Genomic DNA, 13,617 nt, shown 5'->3' on the forward strand with positions numbered 1-13,617 from the left:
GGGTAGAGTCATGTGGTCACGACAGGCTCATTTCCAAGGACATTTCCAAAGCATTCAATACTAATGACGAACAGTTTTTTGATGACTCCTAAAACCTGGTGTGGACGTTATGTTCACTTACAAGAAACAGACTAAACAGATTTTTCTAAATATATTTCTTAGAAAACAAAGCATTAGCAAGAGGAAAAACAAAAAGGGGCCCCCAAATACAATTGTGCTTTATTGACATACAATTGTGCTTCATCGGCAAACGATTGTTCAATCTCTACAGTTGATTGCAAAGGCAATGTCCATCCACCAAATGCCATATGAAAGCTACACAATATACTTCCTGTTCCATGCATGACAAAACCTCCCTTCCATGCTTTAGCTATTGCCGTGACACTCAGATTACAATGCTTTTCCACGGTCCTGAAAAGACAGCTGGAAAAGTATTGGGGATTGATAAGTGCATGAGAATTGATTGATTCTGGATTCATGTCATAGGATATGGCATTAGAATTGAAGACTCGTTAAGGTAATGACGAGTGAGCGACGGTGGTTGTTATCCAAATGGTACCATATTCCCTACATCTATAGTGCACTACTTTTTACCCAGAGCCCTAGTGCCCTGTTCAAAAGTAGTGCACTACATAAGGAATAGGGTACGTCCCCAGATTCAACAATCAGTTCTCTGTCCCCTAAAGTAATCTGTGTAGAATGTGTTTTACATGCACATTAGGCAGCGTGGGGAAAAAAGGTCCTACAGAAGGAGAGCACTGCGGTCGAGTGTCCACATGGTTCGAAGTCATTGAGAAACGAATGGAGAAATCTCAGTGAGGAATTTTTACCTGACATCTGAGACTTCAAAGTCATAAAACAAATACAAAAAAAAGGGGGGGCAGCACTGGGATTAGTGCATAGCACAATCTGGCCAACATGTTAATAAGAAAACCAGTAAAATGGCAGATTATGGAAAAATACAATTTCAGGCAAGGGAATTACTGCCACCATATCACAATGTGGTGGGCTCTGTCATGTCAAAAGTCCTCACTTGTCTAATGGATTCAGCGTAAGAAATAACCACAAGTTCTGAACATAAATGTATATTGTGTAGTACGCTACATATGTACAATATTCACTTTTACAACTGCAAATGCTTTGTGGATTGAGGGCTTTGAGGCGAACCACTACAAATAGCCTTCATTCATTCATTCATTGCAGGGCAGATTAGTGACTAGCAAGTAAAGTACAGTATCATTGGTTATTAATCTTGGTATTGATTGACAATATTTACATTCCAATTTTCTGAGTGTATAATCTGCAATCAGCACAAACACTTAAGAGTGTGCAAAACAATAAGTGTAGAAGGACAGTAAGGCTTAAACATGGTGAGAACATATTTCATACAGACCAGTATAGGCCACCCAAATAAATCAAATACTAAATCATAATTAATTTCAGAAACTAGGACTATGGTTAACAAAACAGAAAATAATATTTCCAGCATACGTGGGCAAACATTGAAAACGTGTATAGATTACAGAGTGGTAGTACAATCAAACTCCCTCCTGCCCAGGATTTCCTGAAGCAAGGAAAAGTGGGGCAAGCAAGCGTTTGAACAATGCAGCTGGAAAAAGGCTTGTTTAGTTCTTTCAACTTCCTTCTCTGCTCAGAAGATGTAATCTTGAGTCATCTTGAGGGAAGGCATGGCCTCGTTGACGTTCTGGTCCAGCCGATGATACTCCACATTGTTGCGAGAACACAGGCCATCCCTCCAGCGCCGACTCTGGGCTAACAGGAAGATCTGGAGAGATGGGAGAGTGGATATTCAAGTTAACCTTTTTATTGAATACTGGGCTGTCCATTCATAAAGCGTCTCAGAGTAGTAGTGCTGATCTAGGATCAGGTCCCCACTGTCCATGTAACCCTATTCATCAAGATCTAAAAAGGCAAAGCTGATCCTAAATCCGCATTCTTACTCTGAGATGCTTGATACATACGGAACCAAAAGTAACTAAAATAAGCGCCATCAGGGTGATGTTCAAAGGAACACAAAAAGGACAATGAATGGAGACTACCCACGCTAACAATGTAGCTAGGCTACCTAAAAGGGAAGTAAATAGTCACTCAATATGCATTTCTGCATAATGTTAATATTTAAGATGACTAAAGTTCATATTTAAAATTGGGCAACTTTTATAGGGGTGGGGCCCCCCCAAAAAAAAAATCTGGCTCGTGGGACTGTGTACCCACATCCATCCCCTCACATGCAGTCAGAGCTGGCCCTAACCTTTTGGGGCCCCTAAGTGACATTTTGTTTTAAAAGTAAATTTGCTGCAATTTTACACATTTTGCCATGGGGCAGAGAACTTTTTTCAGCTAATTTCTTGAAATTCTACACATTTTGACATAGGGTAGATAAAGAAATGTTTGCAGTTTTTAATATTATATCTGAATGAGAGTGACAAAATGTTTAAAAATGGGGGCCCCCGGTCTGTAATTCAACCATGTTTACAAGTTTAGATAGCAGTCTAGACTACCTTGAAAATAATTGTTAGCTGATTAAGTGACTGTCAGCAGCTGACATAAAAAAATATATATATATATATATAAAAAAAAAAAAATTCAGCAAATAATATATATATCTTTTTTAAAAGGCACTTTGTGTATTGTACCATTCTCTCTCAACAGTAAGTTGAGAACTTGACTGAATCCCTCCCCCACAAATTATTATTATTTTTTGTTGTAAATTGACCCACGGGCCTACAAAAAGGGGGGCCCTGACAGATGCCCATCCCTGATTTAGTGATCAAAACAATATTTAGCATATTTTGAGTTTCTGTAATACGTCACATTTTCTGTGTTCTGTTTGCAACACTCAAGGTGCGGGTTGATGGTCACTAGACTTGTAATGGACTATTCTCATATGTTGATAGTGATTGACGCCAGACTGGAGGTACAAGGACCGAGGACACTGATTATTCACTGTCGTATTGATGACATTCTATGAACACTGTGATTCTGTAGCAGCTGACAAAGACACCCTTTTGTTTGGACTTCCCACAAGCCTCTTGGGCTGGTGTTTGGAGAACATTTGGTGCAGTCTGATTAGGAGGACATAAAGGACCTATCTACCAGAGGCCAGTTAGACATTTTCTCTGCATCTGTGCTGGGTGGCGTCTCCCTATTGCAACTTGTAAATAAACCTGATTGACATTATCTGCGACTGCTCGTCTTTTGTTCACCTGGAAATTCCCATTACAGTGTGTGTATACACTGTGTACAAATCATCAGGAACACCTGCTCTTTCCCTGAGTGATTGACCAGGTGAAAGCTATAGTATGAGCCCTTATTGATGTCACCTGTTAAATCCACGTCAATTAGTGTAGATGAAGGGGAAAAGGCAGGTTAAAGAAGGACTTTTAAGCCTTGAGACATGAATTGTGTATGTGTGCCATTCAGAGAGGGAATGGGAAAGACAAAAGATTTAAGTGCCTTTGAACGGGATATGGTCGTAGGTGCCAGGCGCACCATTTTGTGTGTCAAGAACTGCAATGCTGCTGGGTTTTTCACGCTCAACAGTTTCCCATGTGTATCAAGAATGGTCCACCACCCAAAGGACATCCAGCCAACTTGACAACTGTGGGAAGCATTGAAGTCAACATGGGCCAGCATCACTGTGGAACGCTTGACACCTTTTTGTCCATGGCTCAACGAATTGAGGCTGTTCTGAGGGCAAAAGGGGGTGCGAATAGGGCTGTGGCGGTCACGAAATTGTCAGTCAGTGATTGTCAAGCAAATAACTGTCGGTCTTACGGTAATTGACATGAATTAACATAACACATTTAGCATCTGCTGGCTTCTACACATAGCCTACAAGCCACTGATGCAGACCTTTGGAACATCTACATTTTAAAAAGTCTAATAAATTCATGTAATATAGCCTACACCTTCACAATAAAGCCACTGTTTATTTTAGACAGGTCTAAAGAAGCATGACAAGAAGAAATGTAGTCCATTTCAGGAGAACAGAGTTGCCCTTATGAGGTCGTCACCTGGAATAGTATTTAAATTAATTGGTGTGCCTTCTTAATAGTTAATTTGTGGAATTTCTTTCCTTCTTAATGCGTTTGAGCCAATCAGTTGTGTTATGACAAGGTAGAGGGGTATACAGAAGATGGTCTTCTACCAAATAGGGCTAAGTCCATATTATGGCAAGAACAACTCAAATAGGCAAAGAAACTGACAGTCCATCATTACTTTAAGGTCAGTCAATCCAGAAAAAGTAAAGAACTTTGAATGTTTCTTCAAGTGCAGTCGCAAAAACCATCAAGCGCTATGATGAAACTGGCTCTCATGAGGACCGCCACAGGAATGGAAGACCCAGAGTTACTTCTGCTGCAGAGGACAAGTTCATTCGAGTTACTAGCCTCAGAAATTCCAGCCCAAATAAATGCTTCACAGGTTGAATTGCTGCGAAGAAACCACTAATAAAGGACACCAATAAGAAGAGACCGGCTTGGGCCAAGAAACACGAACAATGGACATTAGACCAGTGGAAATGTGTCCTTTGGTCTTGAGTCCAAATTGGTTATTTTTAGTTCCAACCGCCATGTCTTTGTGAGAAGGGTGTGGTGTGGGTGAACGGATGATCACCGCATGTGTATTTCCCATCGTTTCCCCACACTTAACCTCTTACATCTAGACGTTCCGCTAGCGGAACACCTGCTCCAATATCCAATGATGGGCGTGGCGCAAAATACAAATTCCTCTAAAATCCGAAAACTTCCATTTTTCAAACATATGACTATTTTACAGCATTTTAAAGACAAGACTCTCGTTAATCTAACCACACTGTCCGATTTCAAAAAGGCTTTACAACGAAAGCAAAACATTAGATTATGTCAGCAGAGTACCCAGCCAGAAATAATCAGACACCCATTTTTCAAGCTAGCATATAATGTCACAAAAAACAAAACCACAGCTAAATGCAGCACTAACCTTTGATGATCTTCATCAGATGACAACCCTAGGACATTATGTTATACAATGCATGCATGTTTTGTTCAATCAAGTTCATATTTATATCAAAAACCAGCTTTTTTACATTAGCATGTGACGTTCAGAACTAGCATACCCCCCGGTGAATTTACTAAATTACTCACGATAAACGTTCACAAAAAACATAAATTATTTTAAGAATTATAGATACAGAACTCCTCTATGCACTCGATATGTCCGATTTTAAAATAGCTTTTCGGTGAAAGCACATTTTGCAATATTCTCAGTAGATAGCCCAGCCATCACGGCTAGCCATTTAGACACCGACCAAGTTTAGCCCTGATCAAACTCCGATTTACTATTGCAAAAGTTTCATTACCTTTGTTGTCTTCGTCAGAATGCACTCCCAGGACTGCTACTTCAATAACAAATGTTGGTTTGGTCCAAAATAATCCATCGTTATATCCAAATTGCGGCGTTTTGTTCGTGCGTTCCAAGACACTATCCGAAATGGTAAATCAGGGTCGCGAGCATGGCGCAATTCGTGACAAAAGATTTCTAAATATTCGATTACCGTACTTCGAAGCATGTCAACCGCTGTTTAAAATCCATTTTTATGCAATTTTTCTCGTAAAAAAGCGATAATATTCCGACCGGGAATCTCCGTTTAGCTAAACAGAGGAAAGAAAACAAAGCTTTCGGTCGACGCGGGCACGAGCCTGAGTCTCACAGTACTGTAACCAGCCACTATCCAAACGCGCTACTTTGATAGTCCCACAAATGATAGTCCCACTAAGCTCAAACCAGATGGGACGGTGTATTGCTGTAGAATGCTTTGATAGCCATGCTGGTTAACCTGTTATGGCTAGGGGGCAGTATTTTCACGGCCGGATAAAAAACGTACCCGATTTAATCTGATTATTACTCCTGCCCAGAAACTAGAATATGCATATAATTATTAGCTTTGGATAGAAAACACTCCAACGTTTCTAAAACTGTTTGAATGGTGTCTGTGAGTATAACAGAACTCAAATGGCAGGCCAAAACCTGAGAAGATTCTGTACAGGAAGTACCCTGTCTGACCATTTCTTGGCCTTCTTGATTATCTCTATCCAAAACAGGGGATCTCTGCTGTTACGTGACAGTTCCTATGGCTCCCATGGGCTCTCAGAAGGCGGCAAAAAGCTGAATCGTGGCTTTGCAGGCCCTGGCTGAAAAACATTAGCGCGTTTGGATAGTGGCCGGTCAGAGTACTATGAGACTGAGGCTCGTGCACGAGTCGACTCCATGTTTACTTTCTCTCTCTTTGAACGAAAACAACCACTCCCGGTCGGAATATTATCGCTTTTTTACGAGAAAAATGGCATAAAAACTGATTTTAAACAGCGGTTGACATGCTTCGAAGTACGGTAATGGAATATTTTGAAATGTTTTGTCACGAAACACGTCGGGCGCGTAACCCTTCGTCACCCTTGGATAGTGTTTTGAACGCACGAACAAAACGCCGCTATTTGGATATAACTATGGATTATTTTGAACCAAACCAACATTTGTTATTGAAGTAGCAGTCCTGGGAGTGCATTCTGACGAAGAACATCAAACTTTTCTAATAGTAAATCGGAGTTTGGTGAGGGTCAAACTTGGTGGGTGTCAAAATAGCTAGCCCTGTGATGGCTGGGCTATCTACTCAGAATATTGCAAAATGTGCTTTCACCGAAAAGCTATTTTAAAATCGGACACCTCGATTGCACAAAGGAGTTCTGTATCTATAATTCTTAAAATAATTGTTATGTTTTTTGTGAACGTTTATCGTGAGTAATTTAGTAAATTCACCGGAAGTGTTCGGTGGGAATGCTAGTTCTGAACGTCACATGATAATGTAAAAAGCTGGTTTTTGATATAAATATGAACTTGATTGAACAAAACATGCATGTATTGTATAACATAATGTCCTAGGCGTGTCATCTGATGAAGATCAAAGGTTAGTGCTGCATTTAGCTGTGGTTTTGTTTTTTGTGACATTATATGCTAGCTTGAAAAATGGGTGTCTGATTATTTCTGGCTGGGTACTCTGCTGACATAATCTAATGTTTTGCTTTCACTGTAAAGCCTTTTTGAAATCGGACAGTGTGGTTAGATAAAGGAGAGTCTTGTCTTTAAAATGGTGTAAAATAGTCATATGTTTGAAAAATTGAAGTTTTGGGTTTTTTGAGGAATTTGTAATTCGCGCCACGCCTATCATTGGATATTGGAGCAGGTGTTCCGCTAGCGGAACGTCTAGATGTAAGAGGTTAAAATGTAGGCCTAGTGTCATCAGAACCACCCATTGCTTCACTAAAATGTATTGATCAATGGCTGATAGAAACATACATGCAACCTGTCCATAGCCGATTTAGTTGTTGTCAATTTTATAAGCCTAGGCCAGGCATTTCACAACTCCTCGAGTACCCACAACAGTACACATTTGTGTCTGTATATTGAAGCAGTTCGGTACATCAGAAATCAAACAAACAGTCTCGTATGGATTAATAAAGTATTCCCCCTCTGCTTACCTTCCTCTTGTTGTGGTAGGTGATGTATACAATGGCCACCAGGAAGGCCAGGATGACCAGGTGGAAGAAGAAGTGGGAGTCCTCGTCCTGGGTGGTGTAGATGTTGGTGTCCTTCATACGTACGTCTATCTTCCCAGCACTCTTTGCTGGGCTGAGCACCACCTGGTCATCGTCGGCGTCCACTATGCCGTCGTCGTTCTCCTCGTTGAGGTCTTGGCTGCCAAAGTTCTGGTTCTGGTCCAGAGGGACCTCAACACCTGGTCCCAGGTCATAGTCGTCTTCACCACCGTCTTGCTCATTGTCTCTGTTGTACATGCCTGTCTCTGTCTGAGACTCCAGGGTGTTGACAGGCCCTTGCTCATCCTCTGTAGGGTCCATGGGGCTGACGAGCTTGGTGTTGGAGGCAGGGCTTGGTTTCTCCAGGATGGGCTTCGCAGGCTCTGGGGCTTTGACTGTGGTGGTGCTGGTGGCTGGAGCTGCAGTCATGGCCGGGGCAGCATCTGAAGCAGCAGGTTTGGGAGGTAGTTTTTCAGGAGTCAGTCCTGCTTTATCCAATTTGGTTTTGTTCTTGTCTGCAGTTATTGCATACTTGCCAACAGTTGTTTCAGCAATAATGGCAGTGGATTCAGCTATAACCTCCTCTTTGGCGTATGGTGCATCATCACGTGCTATTACACCATCGATAGCCGCGTCCTTGATGGGGGTGTCAGCCGCGTCCTTGATGGGGGTGTCAGCTGCGTCCTTGATGGGGGTGTCAGCCGCGTCCTTGATGGGGGTGTCAGCCGCGTCCTTGATGGGGGTGTCAGCCGCGTCCTTGATGGGGGTGTCAGCCGCGTCCTTGATGGGGGTGTCAGCAGCGTCCTTGATGGGGGTGGCAGCAGCGTCCTTGATGGGGGTGGCAGCAGCGTCCTTGATGGGTGGGGCAGCAGCGTCCTTGATGGGTGGGGCAGCAGCGTCCTTGATGGGTGGGGCAGCAGCGTCCTTGATGGGTGGGGCAGCAGCGTCCTTGATGGGTGGGGCAGCAGCGTCCTTTGCATCTGCTGTTACAGCCTTAATTACTGTTGCATTAGGTGTTGTAGCATTGTCACTGGTTACTGTGTCTGCTTTGCCGTCTGTTGTACCAGTGCTGATGGCCATTTCTGCATCCTTGCTGGCTGGTGCCAAAGGCAAGGGTTCTAAACCATCAACTGATGGATCCAGAGAAAGTGCTGAAAAGTAGAGAAGTAGGAATTGAAAACAGTCACCACACTCATTTGAACATCTGTTCACATTCTACACTTTACAAAACAAGTCAGTCACGAGGTTTAGTCTTTTTCGTAGCCTACAGGAGATTTGAAAATAAGCGTGGTGAAATCTTTAGTGGAAAAACGTAGCCAAGTTATATAGCCTAATCATCACATTGTAGCCAAGTTATATAGCCTAGGCCTAATCATCACATTGTACATGACACACACATCTTACCACTCTACATCTGACCAGTAATGGTTGTCATAGCACCATCCCTTTGAATGTGTTTTGTGTTAGATAAAAGAAAATAGTAGGTTCTCTTTGCCCTCCGAGTAGGGTGTCCAATCAAAAATGCATATAAAAACAAAAAAGTGTACCAATGGTCCAAACCTCATAATCCGTTAATGAATTTTTACCCTTGTAAGATGGCTAAAAGTACAGTGACTAAATCAAGAGAAAAAGTGAGAAAAAATGAAATAGGCTGGATTCTGTGCAAGAATTAAAGTTACTTGCTACCTGACATGCTCAATTTCCCGTTGAACTCATCTTTCATCTCGAATCCGCAGAACATAAAATATAGATGTATGATGGGATATCGATTGAGACATGACATGTAGCATTTTAGTATATGCTTTTCATTTTAAATTGAAATCCTTGTCCTTTTTCAAAAACAAGCACCTCTCTCTGAAATGTCAACTGGGATATACCAAGCTTTTTATTTTCAAAGCCATTTAATTCAGCTCGTGTCATGCTTATTTAGCTTTTTCCGACCCACGGAAACAACGCACACAAAATGTAAAAGCCTCAAAAGTTAGGAGAAACCTGCCCACCTACAGTGCCAGTCAAAAGTTTTAGAACACCTACTCATGCAATGTTGTTTCTCTTATGTTTACTGTTTTGTACATTGTAGAATAACATTGAAGACATCAAAACTATGAAATAACACACGGAATCATGTAGTAACCAAAAACAAAAGTGTTAAATCCAAATATATTTTATATTTGAGATTCTTCAAAATAGCCACCCTTTGCCTTGATGACAGCTTTGAACACTCTTGGCATTCTCTCAACCGGCTTCACCTGGAATTCTTTTCCAACAGTCTTGAAGGAGTTCCCACATATGCTGAGCACTTCTTGGCTGCTTTTCCTTCACTCTGCGGTCTGACTCATCCAAAAACCATCTCAATTTGGTTGAGGTCTGGGGATTGTGGAGAGCAGGTCATCTGATACAGCTGGTGTCCTTTAGTAGTGGTTTCTTTGCAGCAATCTGACCATGAAGGCTTGATTCACACAGTCTCCTCTGAACAGTTGATGTTGAGATGTGTCTGTTACTTGATCTCTATGAAGCATTTATTTGGGCTGCAATTTGAGGTGCAGCTAACTAATGAAAACGTATCCTCTTCAGCAGAGGTAACTCTGGGTCTTCCTTTCCTGTGGCGGTCCTCATGAGAGCCAGTTTCATCATAGCGCTTGATGGTTTTTGCAACTGCACATTAAGGAACTTGCAAAGTTCTTGAAATGTTCCGCATTGACTGACCTTCATGTCTTAAAGTAATGATGGACTGTCATTTCTTTTTGCTTATTTGAGCTGTTCTTGCCATAATATGGACTTGGTATTTTACCAAATAAGGCTATCTTCTGTACACCACCCCTACCTTGTCACAACACAACTGATTGGCTGAAAACGCATTAAGGAGGAAAAAAAAGTCCACAAATTAACTTTTAAGAAGGCACACCTGTTAATTGAATTGCATTCCAGGTGACAATCTCATGAAGCTGGTTGAGAGAATGCCAAGATTGTGAAAAGCTGTCAAGGCATAGGGTGGCTACTTTGAAGAATCTCAAATATAAAATATGATTGATTGGTTTAACTTTTGGTTACTACATGATTCCATGGGTGTTATTTCTTAGTTTTGATGTCTTCACTATTATTCTACAATGTAGAAAATAGGAAAAATAAGGAAAACCTTTTGACTGGTACTGTATATCAGAGCTCGGTGCTTATTATCGGATGTATTAGGTTATGAAATCTGAATTTTTGGATATAATGTTAATGATATTGTAATGTAACAGGCAGGGAGCAGGTCTCGAACCCTCCACCTTCTAGCCCGAAGTCCAGCGCGCTATCGACTGTGCCGCAAAAGCATGCTCGTGCGGCAGAGTCGATATCCGCGCTTATAAACCTAGGGTCGTTCAATTTGTTAGAAAAGGACCCCACTGAGCAATTCAGAACATTAATAATCTTACTTGTCTTAGTCAAATTTGTTTTAATAACATAAGGAAGTGAAATTTCCTCACCAAACCGTGTTTTCACCCACGCTGGGCAGAGCGGGTGGACACCCTACTCTGAGTTTATCAGTATACACTTCTCACTGTAGAAATGTGCAGTGTACTGTACAGTAAATATCAACTTAATTCATATGCATTTTGTCACTGGATGCCTGACTGAACGTTTTATACAATGAGAGGGATGTTTGTTCTAGCTGCTGCCATCTCACGCCTTTGGCCGGTCCTCTTAAATCAATGACCCGATTCAACCAGAGTCAACATGATTTTATACTCATGGGACTTTTATAGGCATCGGCCAAGCTGTGGGTTAAGATGGGCGGGGAAACTGAGGAATTGAGGCCAAGTTAGCAGTAGCCACAAAGAACGGGAGTATTCATTCCTGGAAGCTACTGCCAGCATCAACATTGAATAAGAAGAGGCATGGCCGTCAGAAGATGATTAGGGACGGGGGTGGGTTGGGATAATTATTTCTCCCCATGCTGCAGACGGCTATTTCGATCCGCTCAAACAGTAGTAAAGGCCCAGTGCACTACTTTTGTGGGAAGAAAAAAAAAAAAAATATTTAAATCAGGGAGTGCTGCAGCACGCTCAGCAGCCCTACTTCCCGTGGCTATGGAAAGACGGGTGTGAGACAAAACACCTCTTTAAATAGCCAAGTAAATGACTGGAAAGTATGGCCCATCTGCTCTGTGTAGGGACATCCAGACATCACGCAACACGTTGTCTCGTCAATATCCTTAAGTGGGATGATTTCTTCCCTCTTGCAATCTCTGTACCTAGTCTAGTGTTGCATACCAAAATATGAAAAACGGTTCGGTAGTAGATTATTTATTTTTTGTCACGGATCAAGTCTATCTGCGCAGCAGCCAATGTCCCCGTTATAGTTGGAGCGCGCAACGTGCCTGCTCCACTTACATCTCTATCACACCGACAGCGCCATTGCATTTTGGTACACCAGAAGTACATTCACTTCCAATGGAACACTGCGTTTTCCTTGCAGCATTGCGCTGCAAAGGCAGCTGCAGTGCGTTCTGTGTGGTGCATACAGTATGTTGGATTTATCTAATGCATGCATCAAAACTGTATGCAGACTGCTTGACAGAAATGGTAGCAGAAGGTGAATGTTGAACTTTTGTTGCACACATATCCAGATGATGCTGCGCACCATTTGTTGCGCAATGACGCCGTCAGTGTGATCGAGGCGTTAGCCTGCACTAGGAGTCTGGGCTGCATCATTATCGCGGGGGAAAGAGCCAATAACGTGTTGTGATACCAACACCTGACTCACATCTGCGTGACAACGTCGTCTTAAAAAAATAGCATTGAGCATCTGCAGGCTATTATAATACAGTAAACCTCAACTGTGGAAGGGTCTACTCATACAATTTTGATAGTGGTGTAGAGTACCTAATTTCTTTGGGATAGGGGGCAGTATTTTCACGGCCGGATAAAAAACGTACGCGATTTAATCTGGTTACTACTCCTGCCCAGAAACTAGAATATGCATATAAATTAGTAGATTTGGATAGAAAACACTAAAGTTTCTAAAACTGTTTGAATGGTGTCTGTGAGTATAACAGAACTCATATGGCAGGCCAAAACCTGAAGATTCCATACAGGAAGTGCCCTGTCTGACAATTTGTTGTCCTTCTGTTGCATCTCTATCGACATTACAGCATCTGTGCTGTAACGTGACACTTTAACTCTTACATTGGCTCTCAGAAGGCGCCAGAAAGTGGAATGGGGTGTCTGCTGTCTCTGGGCAAAGAACAGCAGCAGAATTTGTGAGTGGTCAGCCTGGGGACAGTGACACAGATGCGTGTCCACGAGACTACTCAATTTTTTTCTTTCAGCCTTTGAATGAATACAATGTTGCCCAGTTGGAATATTATCGCTATTTTACGAGAAAAATAGCATAAAAATTGATTTTAAACAGCGTTTGCTAAGTGCTAAGTACGGTAATGGAATATTTAGAATTTTTTTGTCGTCACGAAATGCGCTCGCGCGTCACCCTTCGGATAGTGACCTGAACGCAGGAACAAAAACGGAGCTATTTGAATATAACTATGGATTACTTGGAACCAAAACAACATTTGTTGTTGAAGTAGAAGTCCTGGGAGTGGATTCTGACAAAGAACAGCAAAGGTAATCCGATTTTTTTTAATAGTAATTCTGAGATTAGGTTGTCCCAAACTTGGTGGGTGTCAAATTAGCTAGCCTGTGATGGCCGAGCTATGTACTCAGAATATTGCAAAATGTGCTTTCGCCGAAAAGCTATTTTAAAAATCGGACATAGCGATTGCATAAAGGAGTTCTGTATCTATAATTCTTAAAATAATTATGTATTTTGTGAACGTTTATCGTGAGTAATTTAGTAAATTCACCGGAAGTTTGATGGGTATGCTAGTTCTAAACATCACATGCTAATGTAAAAAGCTGTTTTTTGATATAAATATGAACTTGATTGAACAAAACATGCATGTATTGTATAACATAATGTCCTAGGAGTGTCATCTGATGAAGATCATCAAAGGTTAGTGCTGCATTTAGCTGTGGTTTGGGTTTAT

At 41.6% G+C, this 13,617-nt stretch overlaps 1 protein-coding gene across 2 annotated transcripts in view; it reads right to left on the reverse strand.

Annotated features, from left to right (window-relative positions):
• Window positions 1-200: 200 nt before the first annotated feature.
• Window positions 201-13,617, reverse strand: part of c13h5orf15 (chromosome 13 C5orf15 homolog) — a 29,378-nt gene continuing 15,961 nt past the window's right edge. The window contains exons 2-3 of one of the 2 annotated variants that reach the window (XM_014136760.3): window positions 7,536-8,743; window positions 201-1,786 (exon numbers count right to left, since the gene is read on the reverse strand). In XM_014136760.3, the coding sequence (XP_013992235.1) occupies window positions 1,652-1,786; window positions 7,536-8,743 (1,343 nt within the window). In that variant the 3' untranslated portion in view covers window positions 201-1,651. 2 annotated transcript variants of the gene reach the window in all.

The sequence above is a fragment of the Salmo salar genome, chromosome 13 (genome assembly GCF_965601325.2).
Source record: "Salmo salar chromosome 13, fSalSal1, whole genome shotgun sequence".
Taxonomy (NCBI): Eukaryota; Metazoa; Chordata; class Actinopteri; order Salmoniformes; family Salmonidae; genus Salmo; species Salmo salar.